Here is a 20,666-nt window from a genome sequence, read left to right as displayed (position 1 = left end):
AATAAATAAGCACTTTTACAACTAGTAGGTGAAACACAGCAGGCTACTCAAGTAACGGATATTCCTCCTTTCCTCCACTGAATGAATTACAGGTGAGTGTCTACGCAACCTGCGCGTGTCTGAACGATAAACGTCAGTTTCCTACCTTCTTTAGGACAGTACCTAGTGACCAAACCCAAGCGGTCGCACTGGCGCGAATGGTGAAGTATTTTGGCTGGACATGGATTGGAGCAGTGCGCAGCGACACGGACTACGGAAACAACGGAATGGCAGCGTTCCTAAAAGCTGCGCAGGAGGAGGGGATCTGTGTGGAGTACTCCGAGGCCTACTACAGGACACAGCCGCGCAGTAAACTGGAGAGAGTGGCAAATGTCATACGCAGATCAACAACCCGAGTAATAGTAGCGATTCTAGCCTCGGGCGACATGAAGTTTCTTATAGAGGAACTGGCACGAGAACCTCTGCCGCCGCTTCTGTGGATCGGCAGTGAGACGTGGATTACCGATGCAGAATTTTTGCGGTTTAACATATGCGCTGGTGCATTAGGTTTTGGAGTCCCCCGGTCAGTTATCCCAGGTTTTCATGAGTTTCTAATAGACCTCTCTCCATCACAAGTCCTAAAATCGCCCCTATTAACGGAATTTTGGGAGCGCTCGTTCAACTGTAGCCTAAAAGGGAGGACAGACCTCTCTGTGGGTGTGCGTCAGTGTGATGGCAGTGAAGATATCCGCGCGCTACAGAACCCATACACAGACACGTCTCAGTTGCGCAACACTAACTTGGTGTATAAAGCTACGTACGCCATAGCGCATGCAATTCATGGTGTTATTTGTAATGACACTCAGTGTGACAAGACCATTACATTATCACCATGGCAGGTATAAAACTTATTTATGTAAAAGCAGATCTGCCTTTTCCTTGAAAATAAATACTGGTTGTATTAACATACCTACAGTATGTTGTGGATGATAAAACTGTATTTGTATTTGTATTTAACAGTATTGTCTTTGTAGAGGAGAATTCACACAGTACCATGAGTTGTCAATTTCATAAAGAAATGTTTATCTCCACAGGTACACAACCAGCTAAAGAAAGTGAATTTCACCACAAAGAATGGTGATCTGGTCAACTTTGATTCAAATGGGGATCCTTTGACAATCTATGAGCTCATAAACTGGCAGTTTAAGAAAGATGGTGCTTTAGACTTTGTGACAGTGGGCTACTATGATTCATCCAAACCGAGAGGACAGGAGTTCAGAATGAGCAGTGCTATCAGCTGGCCTGGAGGACAAACAGAGGTACAGTATAACACACCCTGTAATCACTCAGAAAACAGGTTATTCTGTGTTTGGACAATGATGGATGATTCGGTCTTGTCCCTGTTTACGCATACCTGATTTGCTTTTAAGTGTTGTAGATTATCCGATAAATGTGAACAGATGTTCTCAAGTAGGGAAAACACTAATGTGTACTGTACAGTGGCCTCAGGGACTAAAGTTTGACTCATACCATGACTCATTTAAATGTTTATTTAATGCCTTTCCCAGGTGCCAGTGTCTGTGTGCAGTGAGAGCTGTCCTCCAGGCACCAGGAAGGCTGTGCAGAAGGGAAGACCTGTCTGCTGTTTCAAGTGTATACCATGTGCTGAAGGAGAGATCAGTAACAAAACAGGTTGTACAACACAGTGCATTGTGCTGAATGAAGATTTTACTACTATCAACTCTTGCATTGGCCTAAATCTACAAAATATTTGTCTGTATTCATTAGAATGCAGAACATGTGCTTTGGCCTAGCCACATTTGAACTTTATGCATCATGTAGTAACACTAGAAGATAAACCAACTCCTGTAATGCAATTACTCATGTCAGTACAAAAAAAAAATCAAATATTTAAAGTTAACTAATTCCCCAGTCTTCATGATTCAGTTCAGTTAAACTTTATTTGTGCAGTACTTTACAACATTTTTATTTTTATTTTTTTACAAAGTAGCCTTTTTCAGAAATCTTGATGAATCTTGGGAAACAATGGCAAGACAAAACACTGTGACACATACCAGCCATAAGAACACTGTGACAAATATGAGGATGAAGCCTTAAGTGGAATCAAGCCCCAAAATGGAAACCCATCCTCCTCTGAGACACACCAGACACTGAAATTTTGTTCACAGATATAATGCTTTTGTCATATTTATTTTTGTTGTTCCCTTCCCCTATTGTAAATTTCTGTCTATAATGATGTTCTGACATCTGCCTTCTGGCTGTTTCAATTTTAGACTCTTTGGCTTGTCTGCACTGCCCTGCTGAGTTCTGGCCCAACACAAAACAAGACAGCTGCCTCCCCAAGCCTGTTGAGTTCCTGTCCTTGGATGACTCTTTGGGCATTATACTGACAGTGTTCTCTGTTGTTGGAGTCTTTGTGTCTGTATGTATAGCTGCTGTCTTCTACAAACACAGGGCGTCTCCCATCGTCCGAGCTAACAACTCAGAGCTGAGTTTCCTGCTGCTCTTCTCTCTGACTCTGTGTTTCCTCTGTTCACTTACTTTCATTGGTCAGCCCTCTGAGTGGTCCTGTATGCTGCGCCACACAGCGTTTGGGATCACCTTCGTCCTCTGCATCTCCTGTGTTCTGGGGAAAACAATAGTGGTGTTAATGGCCTTCAGGGATACACTTCCAGGCAGTAATGTTACAAAATGGTTTGGGCCTTCACAGCAGAGACTCAGTGTTCTGGCTTTCACTCTTATACAGGTTCTTATATGTGTTATTTGGTTAAAATTATCTCCTCCATTCCCTTTCAAAAATGTAAAGCTCTACAAGGAAATAATTATTTTGGAATGTGGCTTAGGTTCAACTATAGGTTTCTGGGCTGTACTGGGTTATATAGGACTCCTGGCTTTCTTGTGTTTTATTTTGGCTTTTCTAGCTCGGAAGTTGCCTGATAACTTTAATGAAACCAAATTCATCACATTTAGTATGCTTATATTCTGTGTAGTTTGGATCACCTTTATTCCAGTTTATGTCAGCTCTCCTGGAAAATTCACTGCAGCTATGGAGATATTTGCTATTCTGGCCTCAAGCTTTGGTTTGATTATTTGTATTTTTGCTCCCAAGTGTTTCATAATTGTGTTTAGGCCAGAGCAGAATACCAAGAAACACCTTATGGGTAAAGTACCTTCTAAAGCTCTTTAAAACCCTTCTGAAATAGCAAGCATCTTATGCAAAATGTGTCAAGTTAATTGTTAAAGTTCCATATGTAAAGTGACAGCAAGCTTTCCAGACATTTTGTGCATGGATTATACTACTGACAACACATAGAAATGCCCCTCTGAATTAATCTGCAACTGCATATACCAGATTATCAAATTCACATTTATCTGACACTTTTATCCAAAGCAATTTACAATTATGACTGAGAACAACTTAAGCAATTGAGGGTTAATTTGCTAGGTTGCTCAGGGGCCCAACAGTGGTGGGGCTTGAACCAGCCAACTCCCAATTACAAGTCAATTACCTTAACCACTGAGCTACCAACACCCATGGTCGTGTGTAGCTAATGATATCCTGGACCTGATTTGATCCAAATATGTATGCATATTTATGAGGTCTTTTGATCTCAATGTGTTTTTTACAAAATAAATATTATTTGTTATTTTAAGAGTATTACATAAATTCCTGAGTTAAAATAGTTATCTATTATATATATATATATATATATATATATATATATATATATACATACATACACACACACACACACACACACACAATTTATATGGAAGGATGGTCACATGGAACAGACTGGAAGGCCAGCGGGATGGTCACAGGAATAGACTTGGCATCCTCATTGTGGATGAGCTGGATAAAATATGCTTCAACGTGCCAGCCTCTGCATACAATTTATGCATGGGGACCCACTGTCCAAGGTTTTATAGAGTTGGAAGGACGTCATAAGTTGCTCCAAGCAAAAACTTGATGCGACTCACATCCATTACCCATAGCTGTTGCCAGGTGATTTTCCTTTTCTCCACACTTTCCCAATGAAACCATTGACTTTGCTTTCCTTGTGTGCATCCTCTATCTGCTCACAAATTAAAGCACAAACAAAAGAGAGTACATTATGGAAACCAAAGTGAAACCAGGGCCATAAAAAAAAAAAAAAACACTGTGAGCAGCGCCCTCTAGGAGGCAGGGTGTTGTGATGGTGCCTTATTGGGAGCATGGGGCTGTGATGGAGCATCCTTGGGAGCAGGGCTCAGAGACAACACCCTCTTGGTGGCAGGGTGCAGGAACAGCTCTCCCTTTTGTGAGCTGGGTCTGGTAACAGCGCTCTTGAAGGGCCAGAGCAGCGGGACAGTGCCCTCTTGAGAGCAGGGAGGTGTGGGCACCCACTGGAGACCATAGCATGACTCCATCACAGCCGAGGCAGTCCCCTGTCGAGAATAAGGCCATAATGGAAGTAGAGCCCACTTGGAAGAAAGACAGCATTGCCCTGCATCACCCTCATGTTGACAGGGTACAGAAAGGTGACATTATCAATGCCAGTATCTGGAGAAAGGGCAGCATTTGGTTACATATGCAAAGCAGGTTACAGATGCAAAGTACAAGACACTTTGCAGGGAAACCCCCTAACAAAGGTTTCCTTGATGTATACACTTGGGGTAGCTAATGCAGTTGGAAAAAACACAGGTGTACCAAACTGAAAGGCCCTCAACAAACAAATGCTCAACTAATGGAGAAACTGTCCAATTCTCTGCATCCTTGCTTATCTGTTTTTTCTCTAACAGTCAAAGCAAGGCAGGACACATTTACTGGAGTTAATTCCACAAATGTCAGCAGTAGTAGAAAAAAGAAAAAAGCATAGAAAAAAGCAAAAGCAGGGACATGAAAAGAAACAGCAGAACATTATAAACAACAATATGAACAACTTCTAACAATAACAACCCAAGGTGTTGTATCACAATGACACCAAAAACAAAAAACCATGAAACTTGAGGAATAAATACACAAAGGAACAAGTTATAAGTGGGATGAACACAAGACAAGGGTGGGGATAAGGACCTAAACAAAACATAACCACATGGTGAAGTCATCATGGTTACATGACAAAAATACTACACAACATGGCATTAGTGCCATGGGAACCGCAATGCCAAAAGTGAGTGATGATCCTGATCAAGCTTCATCATATGACAAGTTGGTAATGAGAATATGTTATGGAATAGTTTTAAGCCTATTATCAGCTTACATTTTAGCAGACTCTAAAGAGCAGAGGGGTAAAGGAACATGCCAGGCACTTTGGTGATCCTTTCCTCTCCTTATATATACAACCTCTAACCAGCAGCATGGGTTGTGATGGAAACCTAGCTCAGCTTTTGTTTTGTTTTGTTTGGTTTTTAGGCAACAGGATCACAGATGAACATAGTGGAAGTTATGGTTGACTCTGACAGTGCTGGTGGAAAAGCAGCAACAACAAGTAATGCCCCAAGACACCAGAAGGCCATGCTAAAACTGGAGAATGGAGGTCCTTTGGACATGGATTGTGATGCTCAAGGCCAGACAAAAAACAAATTAGTAGAGTTCTACTGACCCCTGGTGGCAGTGTTTGTGGGAAACGCGTAGCAGTATCCGTTTCAGTGACTGTGGAGAAGCCTGTGTTGTTTTGACTGTTTACTGTGTGACAGTGGCACAATTAGCAGTCAGATGACCTACCGGATCAGAATCAGATAATAAAAAAGTGCATCATATTTTGAACAGTGCGGAGTATTCCCAAGCCTATTACAGGACACGACCTCTTACAAATGCCACATGCTTATAATGCTGATTTTGACATGGCACAATAAGAACATCAATATAAGCAGTTCATAATTAATGTAAATGAAATACATAACTATAAATATCGTTTAATCCTCTGGACATGAAGCCTACAGTTACTGCAACTTGGTCCTATATTTGCTGTAGTGACAACCAACTTTACATACTAAAGACCTAGTACATAACCACTCTTTCTATCCCTAAGTCACACCCACATTTACTGACAGGTCATCACTGAAAGATGGGTATTTAAACCAGTGTAAAGCAGCCATTCAGATCTTCAGAGTTCGGGGAGGCACAAAGACACCATGCAGATCACTTCAAGTCTGGTGTCATTTCTATCAGTGCTGTGGATGACTGTGTTCAGCCCTGCAGGATGTAAAGCAAACCCAGTTAGCTGCAGGCTGTGGGCTGAGCCTCAGAAACCTGGTCTTTCTATGAATGGAGATTTTATAATTGGAGGGATTTTCACCATTCACTACTACACAAACTCAGGACAGAACACCTACACCATGCAGCCACCACAGCTACAGTGCACTGGGAGGTCTGTCTGTGGGGATAGAGTGGATAGCACAGAGAGCAGGGAATAATATTAGATTTACAAATAAATAATAATTTGAAGCAAATTATGTTGATTACTTATGCCCCTTACTGTATATGACAAGAAAGAAAAGAAGCTTTGTTACTGTCAACACGTTCCCTATTTTTTGTTTCTCTTACTGTCTCTAAACAGCATGGACTTCAGACAGATGCGCTACGCCCGTGCCTTGGAATTTACTATCTACGAGATCAACAATAGAACAGATCTCCTGCCGGGCATCACGCTGGGTTACCAGATTTATGACTCGTGCTCTGCTGAGCGGAAGGCAGTTGAAGCTGCTTTTCAATTTGTTAACGGCTTGGACCCCGATTTCAATGACAGTAGTTCCTGTTTAAATTCTGCAGCTACCGCGGTGTCTGCTCTAGTTGTAGAGTCTTCTTCTACCCCACCTGTTAGCATGGCCAGAATACTAGGGCTTTTTGGAATTCCACAGGTGAATATTGATATATCACATGGTCCCATATTTCTAAAAATATTTTTATTTGTTCCGTATTGCACTGCTGTTGACACTGGAATATTTCTTCGATTGAACGATTAATAAATACTGTCAGAAACATATAGCCTAATGTATAATGTTTTAGAGATAACCAAGAAATAAGTGCTAGTTCAACTGGTACCTCAAACTGCCCGTCCTCCTTTCCTTCTCTGACTGAATTACAGGTGAGTGTCTACGCAACCTGCGCGTGTCTGAACGATAAACATCAGTTTCCTGCCTTCTTTAGGACTGTACCTAGTGACGAACACCAAGCTGTCGCACTGTCAAGAATGATCAGGCATTTTGGCTGGACATGGATTGGGGCAGTGTGTAGCGACACTGAATATGGAAATTACGGAATGGCAGCGTTTCTTAAGGCTGCGCGGGAGGAGGGGATCTGTGTGGAGTACTCCGAGGTCTACTACAGGACACAACCGCGCAGTAAACTGGAGAGAGTGGCAAATGTCATACGCAGATCTACAGCCCGTGTAATACTTGCGTTTCTAGCTTCGGGCGACATGAAGTTCCTCTTAGAAGAACTGGCACGAGAACCTCTGCCTCCGATTCAGTGGATCGGCAGCGAAACGTGGATCACAGATGTAGACTTTCTGCGGTTTAACATGTGCGCGGGCGCGGTAGGTTTTGGGGAACCCCTGGCACTTATTTCAGGTCTTCATGAGTTTCTTGTTGACCTGTCTCCCGCACAAGTATCGAAATCACCCCTGTTAACAGAACTTTGGGAGCGCTCGTTCAACTGTAACCTAAAAGGGCGAATTGATGCCTCAATGAATGTGCGGCAATGCGACGGCAGTGAAGACATCCGCGTGCTACAGAACCCATATACATACACATCTCAGTTGCGCAACACTGTCATGGTCTACAAAGCTACATATGCTATTGCACATGCAATCCACGGTGTTATTTGTAATAACACGCAATGTAACAAAAACATTCAGTTATCACCATGGCAGGTATAAAATTGCTTCAGTTAATTCAGTTTACTTAACATGAATTTATCACTCCTCAGTTTGCCTGTTCATTACAAAATGATCATCAGTTGTATTGATATAACTATAGTAACATAAATATTCAAAAATGATAAAGCAGTATTTGTAGAGATATATTTAAATATGATTTCTGAACTATAGGTTGACTGTATTGTCTGGACAGAAGAATTTACTCAGTATTCTGAGTTTTCATTATTTTTACCACTGCAGGTATACAACCATCTTAGGAGAGTAAACTTCACCACAAAGAATGGTTATCAGGTCAACTTTGATTCCAATGGCGATCCGGTGGTTGTCTATGATGTCATAAATTGGCAGTATAACAAAGATGGTGCTTTAGATATGGTGACGGTGGGCTACTATGACTCATCGAAACCAAAAGGACAACAGTTCAGAATGAGCAGTGCTGTCAGCTGGGTGGGGTTACAAACAGAGGTACAGTATAATACACCTGCAGGTTTTCAAAAAACAGGTGTTTTTAAATGTCTGTACATTGCTGGACCATTTGGTCTTTGCCCTGTTTACACATACCTGATTTGATTCTTGAACTCTTGGTGGTTATTACATAAATTCGAACAGATGTGTTAAAAATGGAAACACTAAGCTGTGCTGTATATTTCACTCATACTATGGAGGATTTAATTTCAGTGTTTCCTTGTGTCGTTTCCAGGTGCCAGTGTCTGTGTGCAGTGAGAGCTGTCCTCCAGGCACCAGGAAGGCTGTGCAGAAGGGAAGGCCTGTCTGCTGCTATGACTGTATACCATGTGCAGAGGGAGAGATCAGTAACATGACAGGTTATGTATCACAGAGCACTATGATGAATCTAAATATTAAATAGGTTTGAATAGGTGGTCAATCTACAGAATTATTGTCAGTATTGATTGCATGGATGAGCATATCCTTAGTCACTTAGTAACTAAACAGTCACATTCTGATGTTCTTAGACTGATTTATACTTGGACGCTCACTCATACAGTTTCCATCTCTAATTTTACTGATGTCAAAATCAAGAAATATTAAAATATTTGTTAACCGGTTATTCAGGCTTCCTGATTTAGTTCAGTGCAATTTTATTTGTGCAGCACTTCACAACAAAAAAAGGTGATTTTTAAAATGTATTTTTACAGTGGGAAAACTAGGTAAAAGACGTAAGGCTAAAAACTGTGATACAGTATGGGGATGAAACCTTATGTCAACCAATACCCAAAATGGAAACCCATCTTCCTTTGAGACACACTCGGTAGTTCAGTTATAGTCATAGATAAAATGCTTTTGTTGAAGACAGTAATAGTCTATTTTTTTATGCTTTCTTCATGCTGCATCATCATGCTTCTCCATAATGTAAGCCCTTATTACATAGTTCTGTCTATTGTGGCGCTGTGACTTTGCTTCTCAATCTTTAGACTCTTGGGGCTGTTTGCATTGCTCTCCTGAGTTCTGGCCCAACTCCAAGCGAGACAGCTGCCTTCCCAAGCCAGTTGAGTTCCTGTCCTGGGATGACACTTTGGGCATTATCCTGACAGTTTTCTCCATCACTGGGGCCTTCATGGCTGTGTGTGTGATTGCTGTCTTCTACAAACACAGGGCATCTCCCATCGTCCGAGCCAACAACTCAGAGCTGAGCTTCCTGCTTCTCTTCTCCCTGATTTTGTGTTTCCTCTGTTCACTTACTTTCATTTGTCAGCCCTCTGAGTGGTCCTGTATGCTGCGTCACACAGCGTTTGGGATCACCTTCGTCCTCTGCATCTCTTGTGTTTTGGGGAAAACAATAGTGGTGTTAATGGCCTTCAGGGCTACACTTCCAGGCAGTAATGTCATGAAATGGTTTGGGCCTCCACAGCAGAGACTCAGTGTTCTTATTTTCACTCTCATACAGGTCCTTATATGTGCTATTTGGTTAAAATTATCACCTCCTTTCCCTTTCAGAAATCTAAAGCTTTATAAGGAAAGAATCATCTTGGAATGTGGCTTAGGTTCCGCTATTGGTTTCTGGGCTGTACTGGGTTACATAGGATTCCTGGCTCTGTTATGTTTTATTTTGGCTTTTTTAGCACGGAGGTTGCCTGATAACTTTAATGAAGCGAAATTCATCACATTCAGTATGCTCATATTCTGTGCAGTTTGGATCACCTTTATTCCAGCTTATGTAAGCTCTCCTGGAAAAGTTACTGTAGCTGTGGAGATATTTGCTATTCTCGCCTCAAGCTTTGGATTAATCTTTTGTATTTTCGCTCCCAAGTGTTTCATAATTGTATTTAGGCCAGAGCAGAATACCAAGAAACACCTTATGGGTAAAGTACCTTCTAAAGCTCTTTAAAACCTTCATACATACGGGCAAGGTAACATGAAGGTCCAGCAACGTATACAAAATGTTTTGAGTTATGATTAGACTTACATGCACATGCTTATGTTTATATATGTATATATGTATAGTGCCAGCAAGCATTAAAGATGGGTTTTTTTCCACATTAAATACATTACTGACAAAACCCCAGTTTAATTAAACTAAAATTTATGAGTCATTTTTACCACTAAAAAGTAGCAAACAACATTTATTAAATTTAATATTTATTATTTTTACATTTTTTTTCTAGAAAGCGCAGCTCAAATGAGATGAAGCAAAGAGCTTTGTAGTCTTGACACGAACCAGTTTATGCTCCTTAGAGTGGGTCTCCCACATGGAGGCTGCCATGTTTAAAAAAGTTTTAGCACAGAATCTCTGAAACATCTGTGCCAATTTGCTGTGTCATAATAATCATCGGAAAAAATTACTTAATGTTCCTTTAAATGCCTAACACCTGCATCTACCAGTTAATAAATATTTTCTTAATCATCTCTGGACCTGATTTGGTTAGATTCCTTGATTAGATATGAGTTTTGTCTATATTAAATTAGTTAGATAAAAGAAAACCAATTAATTGGGCATATGATCTCTGAGTCTTTATTTATAAGATACATTTTTGTACCTATTAACTTATGAGTAAAACCTGACCCTGATTGCTATTAAATTTCAAAGTTAAACTCAGTCAAATGAAATATTAACAATATTGTTTCTGCCTGCATCATAAAAGATAAAAGATAAAATATTATGATCGTATCATAATGGCCTATTTGAAATTACTGGTCAATTTATTGAACAACAAAACTATGTATATTAAAATGTATTCCAATTGGATATATATATTGAAGAATGAATTTAGAGTTTATTTAGATGTGTAGACATTATTTCTTTTTCAATACTGAGTTTGGTTTTTGGCAAAAAAAATAAAATAATTATCACTATTTAGCGGTAATGACTAAATTTACTCATTTACATGTACTTGCATAACAATTTTCAAAATGATATTACTTATACATCAGTTGGAATCTGCTTTTTATTCAGTTATTTTAATCAATTAATTACTAATATACTAATTACCTTTTATGTCTAATTTCAGACATATCACAAAAATGAGAATAGCATACGTTTTTGAGGAATTCGCAGATTTTGTTAATAAAAGCTAAGAAATGACAATGTAATTCTACATACCGTACTCAAAAAACTACTCACACCATTATTAAGTTTTTTACCTTTTATGGCTCCTATTGAATTTGTTTTTGTAATCGCTTACTTAAGTAACAATACAATATATATATAAAAAAAACATGAGAGTATGATTTTAGGAAGTATATTGTATATTCAGTGCATAAAGGTAGCATTCAGATTACACATTTCATAGTAAATGTTATTATCATAGTAAATTCACTGGCACTGGGCAAGATCATCACCACCAGTTTAAGTTACCTGCTTTGTAATCATCATTACTGTTTATTATATGATCAAAGTGGACATTCAAATATACTTCAAAGCATTTTCATACTCCATAATAAGCAAAGATCAGTGCAACAATACTAATACAAAGCATATTACATGTACACAAATTTTGCCATTTTTTTTTAAACTAAATATATCATGTATGGCATGCTGAGCTTTTAGTAGTGGGTGTTACAATCATAATCATTCTTTAGAATCCAGTACGCTGCACTATGCAGACAAGAAAAAATAAAGTGTCCAGATATGTACATACGGCACTATAAAATATTAATGACTTTTGACATTAAGAAAGCACTGATCTATAGCTATGTCAAGAAAATTATTTCAAGTATAACGAATAAATGTGCCATGGGAGTGAGAGAATAATACATTCTAAGCACAGAAATGAAACACGACATGCTTGTAATGTTCACCTTGTAAAATTATGATGCTTTATATATAAACACATGACAGTAAAGAGAGTTTAAAAGTACTATAAATTAAAGGAGTAATAACTCATTTTTTCCAATTATTTTTCTAAACTTAATGAAACCGCCTTTATACTGATACCTAGTGATCTGGTTGTTTCAGAGATTCCCTACTAAATCTATTTTAAACATGAACATCTGCATGTGGGAGATTCATTCCATGGAGCATAGCCTATGTAATTGTAGGACTACAAGGTAATTACATTTTTCATCTCTTGTGAACTGCACTTTATAGAAAAAAAGTAAAATAATAAATAATTACTCTCATAGTTTGCTTCTTTTTAGTGGTAAAATGATTCATTGCTCCTTTAAATGCATCGATATATATAAGTATTTCTCTATCCTATGGACATGAGTTTGGTCTACAGTCATTGCAGCATAGTCCAGATTTTGCTGTTCTGACACCAAACTGCACACCAGAAATATGCCAAACAAAATGTTATGGCCATTATTAACACTGAATGCATAACCACGCCTCCTGTGCTCAGTTCACACCCACATACTGACAGGTGCAAGGTGGCTACTTAAAGTAATGTAAAGCAGCCATCCAGACCTTCAGAGTTCTGGGAGGCACCAAGCCCACCATGCAGATCACTTCAAGTCTGGTGTCATTTGTGTCAGTGCTGTGGATGACTGTGTTCAGCCCTGCAGGATGTAAAGCAAACCCAGTCAGCTGCAGGCTGTGGGCTGAGCCTCAGACACCTGGTCTTTCTATGAATGGAGATTTTATCATTGGAGGGATCTTCACTATTCATTACTACACAAACTCAGAGCAGAACACATACACCAGACTGCCACTACAACTACAATGCTCTGGGAGGTCTGTCTGTAAGAATGGAGTAAACGGCACAGAGAACACAGTATTATTTTATAACTACAGAAAAATCAAAATTAGGATATTATTTTGTTGTCACGTGGTATTTACTGCGTTGACAAATAAAATACTGATGAAAGTTACACCAGAAGCTTTGATTTTGTCTGAAGTGTCCAAATGTTTGCATGTTTTACTGTTTCCATACAGTATGGACTTCAGGGAGCTGCGTTTCGCCCGAGCCTTGGCGTTCACTATTCACGAGATCAACAACAGAACCGATCTCCTGCCGGGCGTCAAGTTGGGCTATCATATATACGACTCGTGCTCTGCAGTGCAGATGGCAGTTAAAGTTGCATTTCAGTTTGCGAACGGCCTGGACCCCGTTTTCAATGACAGTAATTTCTGTCCAATATCTGTACCTGCTGCTGTGTCTGCTGTCGTCGGAGAGTCTTCTTCCACTCCGTCAATTAGCATGGCGAGAATCTTCGGTCTTTTTGGAATTCCACAGGTGAATATTGTAGGTTAAACGACATGGTGTCGTATTTCCAAAATTCTGTTTTTAATCTCTTCCCTATCTGTAGAGATTTATACATTAAGATTTATGATGATTAATGATTTATAAATACTGTTACAGACGTATTACCTAATGTATGTAGGCTAATACTTTATAGCCTATCTAAAAATATTTGCTAGTACAATTAGTTTGCAACAGGCTAATAGGCAAATTTTCAATATAACACGTTCCTCCCTTCCTCCTCTGAATGAATTACAGGTGAGTCACTACGCAACCTGCGCCTGTCTAAGCGATAAACGCCAGTTTCCTACTTTCTTTAGGACGATACCTAGTGACGAACACCAAGCGGCCGCACTGGCGAGAATGGTGAAGTATTTCGGCTGGACATGGATTGGAGCAGTGCGCAGCGACTCCGACTACGGAAACTACGGAATGGCAGCGTTCCTAAAGGCAGCGCAGGAGGAGGGGATCTGTGTGGAATACTCCGAGGCCTACTACAGGACACAACCGCGCAGTAAACTGGAGAGAGTGGCAAATGTCATCCGCAGATCCACGGCCCGAGTAATAGTTGCGTTTTTTGCGTCAGGCGACATGAAGTTTTTGCTGGAGGAACTGGCAAGAAAACCTCTGCCTCCGCTTCAGTGGATCGGCAGCGAAACGTGGATCACAGACCCAGGCTTTCTAATGTTTAACATGTGCGCTGGTGCATTAGGTTTTGGAGTCCCTCGTTCAGTTATCCCAGGTCTTCGCGATTTTCTTCTAGACCTCTCTCTAGCACAAGTATCGAAATCGTCCTTGTTAACGGAATTTTGGGAGCGCTCCTTCAACTGTAGCCTAAAAGGGAGGACAGGCTTCCGGGAATGTGAGGGCAGTGAGGACATCCGCGCGCTACAGAACCCATACACAGACACGTCTCAGCTGCGCAACACTAACTTGGTGTATAAAGCTACATATGCCATAGCGCATGCTATACACGGAGTTATCTGTAATGATACTCATTGTGACAAGACAGTTAAATTATCACCATGGCAGGTATAAAATTACTTTATTTAAAAGATTAATTGGTCATTCATTTTTCTTATTTGTCAAAAACAAAAGCCAGCAAGCATGTTAATGTTTATTTTTGTTTGTGCTAATATAGCTGTAGTGACAAATCGATAAAGCAGAATTTGTAAATATGTCATTTGTTGCCTATTGCTGAACAGTATTGTCTGTGTAGAGAATTCACACCATGCCATGAGATTTTATTAAGCTTTTTTAACCACTGCAGGTACACAATCAGCTCAAAAAAGTGTATTTCACCACAAAGAATGGTTATCAGGTCAACTTTGATTCCAATGGTGATCCTATAGCTGTCTATGAACTCATAAACTGGCAGTTTAAGAAAGATGGCACATTAAATATGGTGACAGTGGGCTACTATGATTCATCCAAACAGAGAGGACAGGAATTCAGAATGAGCAGTGCTGTCAGCTGGGTGGGAGGACAAACAGAGGTACAGTATAAGACTACACTGTGTCGTTGGTATAGTGTAGTGGGTAACAACACTTTCTCTCCCGTGGGGGACCTTGGACAAGTCTCCTAACACTACATCTTTAACATAATTTAGATTATAAATCAAAATTATAAATCAGTAAATTTAAATATAGCACTCCCTGGAAGGGTTTCATAAACCTCAGTGCAGTGCTGGGTGATCCATAATTACTTCTGTTTACACCTGTTTTAATTCTTTTTGTTTGTCAGATAAATGTAAACATATTAAAGATGAGAAAATACTAATCTTTGTTGTACAGTAGCATCAAGAACTATGAAAAAAAAACTTTTAAAAAAGTATTTTTAAGAAAAAAAAAATCATACTTTCAAGTGATTGCCTCTAATGTCTTTCCAAGGTGCCAATGTCTGTGTGCACTGAGAGCTGTCCTCCAGGCACCAGGAAGGCTGTGCAGAAGGGAAGGCCTGTCTGCTGCTATGACTGTGTACCATGTGCAGAGGGAGAGATCAGTAACAAGACAGGTTGTGTATCTCAGAACATTGTGATGAATGATTTTACCACCATGATCTTTTGCCTTAGACTAAACATTAGTCTACATAATGTTTGTCATTGCTTATTGCATGAAAAACACACCTTTGCATACTGCCACATTCTGAGGTAATTTATTATAAAGTAATGCCAGATGTTATATTCATTTCTCTAATGCAGCCAGCTGACCTAACACAGTATAGCTTCTACATCCATTTATACTGGTCAATATAAAAAAAATTTAAATATTTAATGTTAACCTTTTGTTCAGTCTTTCTTATTAAGTTCAGTTCAATTTAATTTGTGCAGCACTGGGTGCATCATGGGAAAGCTGAGGCTAACAGTGGCAAGACAAAACACTGTGACACCTACCAGCCATACGAACACTGTGACACAGTATGAGGATGAAGTCTTAGTTGAATCAAGACTCAAAATGCAAACCCATTCACCCAACAGTGAAATGACAGTCACATATAAAATGCTTTTACTAGAGACAGTTGTGGGTATATTTTCATGAGCCGTGTAATGTGCACCATTCTTATTTTAGGGTGCTGTCTATTAAGGAGTTTTGACTTTGATTTTTGAAATCTCTTAGACTCTTTGGATTGTCTGCGCTGCCCTCCTGATCTCTGGCCAAACAACAAACAAGACAGCTGCCTCCCCAAGCCTGTTGAGTTCCTGTCCTGGAACGACACTTTGGGCATTATCCTGACACTGTTTTCTGTCTCTGGGGCCTTCATGGCAGTGTGTATAGCTGTAGTTTTCTACAAACACAGGGCGTCTCCCATCGTCCGAGCCAACAACTCAGAGCTGAGCTTCCTACTGCTCTTGTCTCTGGCTCTGTGTTTCCTCTGTTCACTTAGTTTCATTGGTCGGCCCTCTGAGTGGTCCTGTATGCTGCGCCACACAGCGTTTGGGATCACCTTCGTCCTCTGCATCTCCTGTGTTCTGGGAAAAACTATAGTGGTGTTAATGGCCTTCAGGGCTACAATTCCAGGCAGTAATGTCATGAAATGGTTTGGGCCTCCACAGCAGAGACTCAGTGTTCTTGCTTTCACTCTCATACAGGTCCTTATTTGTATTATTTGGTTACAAGTATCTCCTCCTTTCCCTTTCAAAAATCTAAAGCACTACAAGGAAAAGATAATCTTGGAATGTGACTTAGGTTCTGCTATAGGTTTCTGGGCTGTACTGGGTTATATAGGATTCCTGGCTCTTTTGTGTTTTATTTTGGCTTTTCTGGCTCGGAAATTGCCTGATAATTTTAATGAAGCCAAATTCATCACATTCAGCATGCTCATATTCTGTACAGTTTGGATCACCTTTATTCCAGCTTATGTCAGCTCTCCTGGAAAATTCACTGTAGCTGTGGAAATATTTGCCATTCTAGCTTCAAGCTTTGGTTTGATCTTTTGTATTTTTGCTCCCAAATGTTTTATAATTATTTTTCGGCCAGAGCAGAATACTAAGAAACACCTAATGGGTAAAGTACCTTCTAAAGCTCTTTAAACCTACATATGAATAAGACAGGTAACTTGAAAGTCCTGCAACTTATACAAAATGTTATCATTAGGCTTACATGTACATATGTAGCTTTAGTGTTTATACTTCTATATAAGCATACAGTGGAAAGTTTTATAGACTTTTTTTCCATATGAAGTCACTATCAAAAATGTAGCTACCCCCTGAATTCACCTAAACATTCAGTCCCTACGGTCCTGCATATAACAGTTCATTGAATGTTTTCTCCAGTATATTTAGACCTTTATCAGACTGATTAAGCTACTTTATTAAATAATTTTAATAGGGTTTTTGATGTATCAATAGGGTTTTCCATGTATCATTGTTCCCAAATTAAACTTTTTTATTAACTAGGGAGAATTGCATGCACATCACTGGTATTAAAATGTAAAGTTAATCAGTAATATTATATATTAAAATATAATTTCTGCCTTAATAATCTATGGTTTCTTCATATCTGTGAGGGACTAAGAAAACTGCCTCATATATTTAAAATAACTGATCATTTTATTGGACAACATATGTGCTGAAATACATTTAAATTCAAATTTGAAGAATATCTTGAATCATCACATTTTTAGATGTTTCTATTATTCCTGTTTCACACTGTGCTTGGGTTTCAGTAGATTAATGCAGCATTCAGTAGCAACAATATTTACTATTTAAATGTACTCAATTGCATGTACTACAGAATATTGATGGATTTGTAATTTTATATTTTCAAGTCATAGAATTTATAGCTGACAGTCTGTATGGGAAGCAAGGAATCAGTTCTGATTTTTAATTAGTTACATATTAGATACATTAAATCACATTAACTTACTCCCTTTTTTTAAACAGTTTCACATAAAAGAACAATAACACCTGTTCAGTAATAAGCAGTTTTTATACTGACATATACTGTTTGTAAAAAGTGGGTGCCAGAGTGGCTAAGAGATGTCAGCCCTCCAAAGTGTAATGAGGTTCAAGACATGTTGATTGGTGCAATAGTGAGTTCTGCCGCAGAGCAGAGTGGAGTCCCATATTGGTTGTACAAAGGTTTGGAGCATAGCAGTTTGATCTGCCATCAGATTCACACAGCAAAGGAAGAGGGTAGGGACCAAGAGTACATGAGGTTTTCCTAGATTTGGATAATGCATTTGGTTCAGTGCTACATAACCACTTAAGGTACCGCATAAGATTACTAGGCAGGTTAAGGCTTATTTCAAAGATATTCAGTTTGGTTTTAATACAGGAGAGTATGGTATGTCCTGGCAGTAATTGGACCTGGGCATAATAGCTGGGTGTACTATTGCACCGTTAGCATTTATGATGGCAATGGAGGTGATAATTAGGGCCTCTAAGTTGGTTGTAGGTGGTGAGAGGCTGCAGGATGATTCCCGGGTCCTTCCAATTAGGGCATGCATGGATGACAACACTGACAACTATTGTGCCATGTACCTAGCAGTTGCTAGAGAAGATAAATTATCATTTTAGGTAGGCAAGGATGAAGGATAAGTCACATGAAATGTTTGCTTGGAGTGACTTTCGACATCCTTCAAGCCCCACAAAACCTTGGACAGTGGTTAGGTGAAGGTCCTAGTTGTAAATTATGTGCAAGGTTCGGTATGCTGAACCATATTTTATTGACATGTAAGGTTAGCATAATCAGAGGCAGAATGCAAATGCTGAGCGGAGTGACATTTATTGTAGGCAAATCCATATTTATAATCAGAAAAATGGTCTGCTGGCTTTTTGACAGCAAAAAAAAAAAGTGAAAAGTAACAAGACAGGGAGAACACAGGTGAGACCAATAAGGGGTGGAGAAATTAATCAAGGAGCTAAACCAGGAACAGAACCAAAACAAAGCAGGGAGAATATACATGGAGCCATAATCAGATGCTTAGTATATTAGCATGTTTATTTATTAATAAGCGCTTAGAAATTAAGACTGTCTCTGGCAGTGATATGAAAAAAGTGATTAGGTTTGTGCGTGAGGGGCAGCATTTTGGAAAGCGAGCACAGGCTACAAATATCGGTAGACAGTGTGAAACTGCTAGCAGATGGAGGTAAAAAAAAAACAAAAACTGCATGTCCCAGTGTATTGCTTTAACTGCACTGAGGATGGACTTGGTATCGTTATGAAAGAAAATAGATAGTTTATTTTATAGTTTACGATTCCATTTGAGGATGCAGCTGATGAAGCTTTTGAAAGGAAATAGCTAAAGTACACAGATTTGGCTGAGGTGAGAAAATGTGGGTGGCAGGCACATATAAATCCAGTAGATGTTGAGGTTTCTGGTATGAAGGGAGTGGTTTGGGCTCTGGTATGTGAGTCTAATGATTTGGAAAGGTGGCACAACTGCTGCTAATCATGAATAATTCCTCTCATCCTCTCCAGTGGTTACCTAACAAAATAGCAGACCACCTTCAGACATCCAGTCATGCTGTAGGAGGGTGCCAGTACAGGAGGTTAACAGACTCTGTGACTACACTCGGTGTCAGAGAGGTTTCTAGAACAATTCTCATGACAGTGCTTGTCCACATGACATACATTCATTGTATACTGTATTTATTTGTTTAATCTTTATTTTTGACTGTCACCTTATTATATTCTGTACAGTCACACTTCAGTGTCACTTTACACTTAACCATCATACAATCTATCTACTTATGACTTAATGTCTCCATGTGTATCCCTTTTGGGCTTGGCATTTGTAGTGTCCTCTGTACTTGATATGATTTGTATGCTACTGTGACAAAACCATCCATCAATCAGAAAATATAAGATGTGTCTTCACTGGCACACTGACACACCCCTGATGGGCATGTTAGCAATACAGCAATTGGGACCCTTGGGCCTGGATTAGTGCCACACAAGACCTGATGGACCTGAGATGTGGTGGCTTGTGATACCAAAAGAAAAGGCCAGACAACCTGAAGTCCACAAGGTGGATACCGCAGTGCCTGCCAAGTCTTGTATTATGGAAACCATCAAAAGAGACGGTACAGAGCAATATGTGACGGTGTTAGAGCAATATGTGTGACAAATGCACCTGATGAAGCAGGAGTTACCAGCTACATAATTTTGTGACTGCACCTTTAAGAATGAGAGCGTATTTGGTGCTGCAGCAGCATGGGGAAATTAGTAGCTTCGCTTTCATTGCTTTGTGTCTGTAAAACCTTTTCTTTATGTTAAATTGAGAGAACATTCAAGCTCAAGGTTGTAACCAATTTTGTGTTTGTGTGTGTTAATTTTGTGAAAGCCCTTCTCTGTCTGAGAGATCTACTGGCAAGTTTCTTTGTGATGTTTATGCTGCTTGCATACGAAACAGGTTAAACAGTAGCCAAAAGGAGAAATTACACAAAGCTTTGTGAAATACCGCACCCTTGGCATGGGGCGTGAGGTACAAAATACTGAACTGTAAGAAATATGCCAAGTTGTGTTTGTATATTTTGTATCATCTGTTCAGTTATTGTGTTGACACAAGTTTCAAGTTTCAAGTTTGGTTTATTTGTCAAATACATACATGGTTTGAGAGTGCTCTGTCTAAACTGAGGAAAAAAAAAAAAAAAAAAAAAAAAAAAAAAAAATATATATATATATATATATATATATATATATATATATATATATATATATAA

General features: G+C 39.3%; 3 protein-coding genes across 3 annotated transcripts; all 3 read left to right on the top strand.

The window, feature by feature from the left end:
* Positions 1 to 153: 153 nt before the first annotated feature.
* LOC113590975 (extracellular calcium-sensing receptor-like) lies at positions 154 to 3,187 on the top strand. The gene is made up of 4 exons (XM_035525423.2): positions 154 to 878; positions 1,074 to 1,298; positions 1,548 to 1,671; positions 2,274 to 3,187. The coding sequence occupies exons 1-4, from the start codon at positions 198 to 200 to the stop codon at positions 3,185 to 3,187; spliced, it is 1,944 nt and encodes a 647-aa protein (XP_035381316.2). The 5' UTR covers positions 154 to 197.
* A 3,367-nt stretch (positions 3,188 to 6,554) lies between these two features.
* Positions 6,555 to 10,337, top strand: LOC113590976 (extracellular calcium-sensing receptor-like). Its single transcript, XM_027031323.3, has 5 exons — positions 6,555 to 6,843; positions 7,071 to 7,856; positions 8,103 to 8,327; positions 8,563 to 8,686; positions 9,296 to 10,337. The coding sequence occupies exons 1-5, from the start codon at positions 6,559 to 6,561 to the stop codon at positions 10,207 to 10,209; spliced, it is 2,334 nt and encodes a 777-aa protein (XP_026887124.3). The 5' UTR covers positions 6,555 to 6,558; the 3' UTR covers positions 10,210 to 10,337.
* A 2,858-nt stretch (positions 10,338 to 13,195) lies between these two features.
* On the top strand, positions 13,196 to 17,367 carry LOC113590977 (extracellular calcium-sensing receptor-like). Its single transcript, XM_027031324.3, has 5 exons — positions 13,196 to 13,495; positions 13,760 to 14,533; positions 14,772 to 14,996; positions 15,391 to 15,514; positions 16,117 to 17,367. The coding sequence occupies exons 1-5, from the start codon at positions 13,196 to 13,198 to the stop codon at positions 17,028 to 17,030; spliced, it is 2,337 nt and encodes a 778-aa protein (XP_026887125.3). The 3' UTR covers positions 17,031 to 17,367.
* Positions 17,368 to 20,666: the final 3,299 nt, after the last annotated feature.

Source organism: Electrophorus electricus, chromosome 6 (assembly GCF_041902795.1).
Source record: "Electrophorus electricus isolate QZ-2024a chromosome 6, ASM4190279v1, whole genome shotgun sequence".
Classification (NCBI taxonomy): Eukaryota; Metazoa; Chordata; class Actinopteri; order Gymnotiformes; family Gymnotidae; genus Electrophorus; species Electrophorus electricus.
Note: the sequence above shows the minus strand (reverse complement) of the source record. Positions and strands in the feature narration are given on the sequence as shown.

Bases quoted from the DNA above. Each gene is read 5' to 3' on its own strand.
- LOC113590976 (XM_027031323.3), top strand. From the start codon at position 6,559: ATGCGCTACGCCCGTGCCTTGGAATTTACTATCTACGAGATCAACAAT. The intron at 6,844-7,070 runs GTGAATATTGAT...ACTGAATTACAG, and splicing joins GGCTTTTTGGAATTCCACAG to GTGAGTGTCTACGCAACCTG. The intron at 7,857-8,102 runs GTATAAAATTGC...TTACCACTGCAG, and splicing joins TTCAGTTATCACCATGGCAG to GTATACAACCATCTTAGGAG.
- LOC113590977 (XM_027031324.3), top strand. From the start codon at position 13,196: ATGGACTTCAGGGAGCTGCGTTTCGCCCGAGCCTTGGCGTTCACTATT. The intron at 13,496-13,759 runs GTGAATATTGTA...AATGAATTACAG, and splicing joins GTCTTTTTGGAATTCCACAG to GTGAGTCACTACGCAACCTG. The intron at 14,534-14,771 runs GTATAAAATTAC...TAACCACTGCAG, and splicing joins TTAAATTATCACCATGGCAG to GTACACAATCAGCTCAAAAA.
- LOC113590975 (XM_035525423.2), top strand. From the start codon at position 198: ATGGTGAAGTATTTTGGCTGGACATGGATTGGAGCAGTGCGCAGCGAC. The intron at 1,299-1,547 runs GTACAGTATAAC...TGCCTTTCCCAG, and splicing joins GGCCTGGAGGACAAACAGAG to GTGCCAGTGTCTGTGTGCAG. The intron at 1,672-2,273 runs GTTGTACAACAC...TTTCAATTTTAG, and splicing joins AGAGATCAGTAACAAAACAG to ACTCTTTGGCTTGTCTGCAC.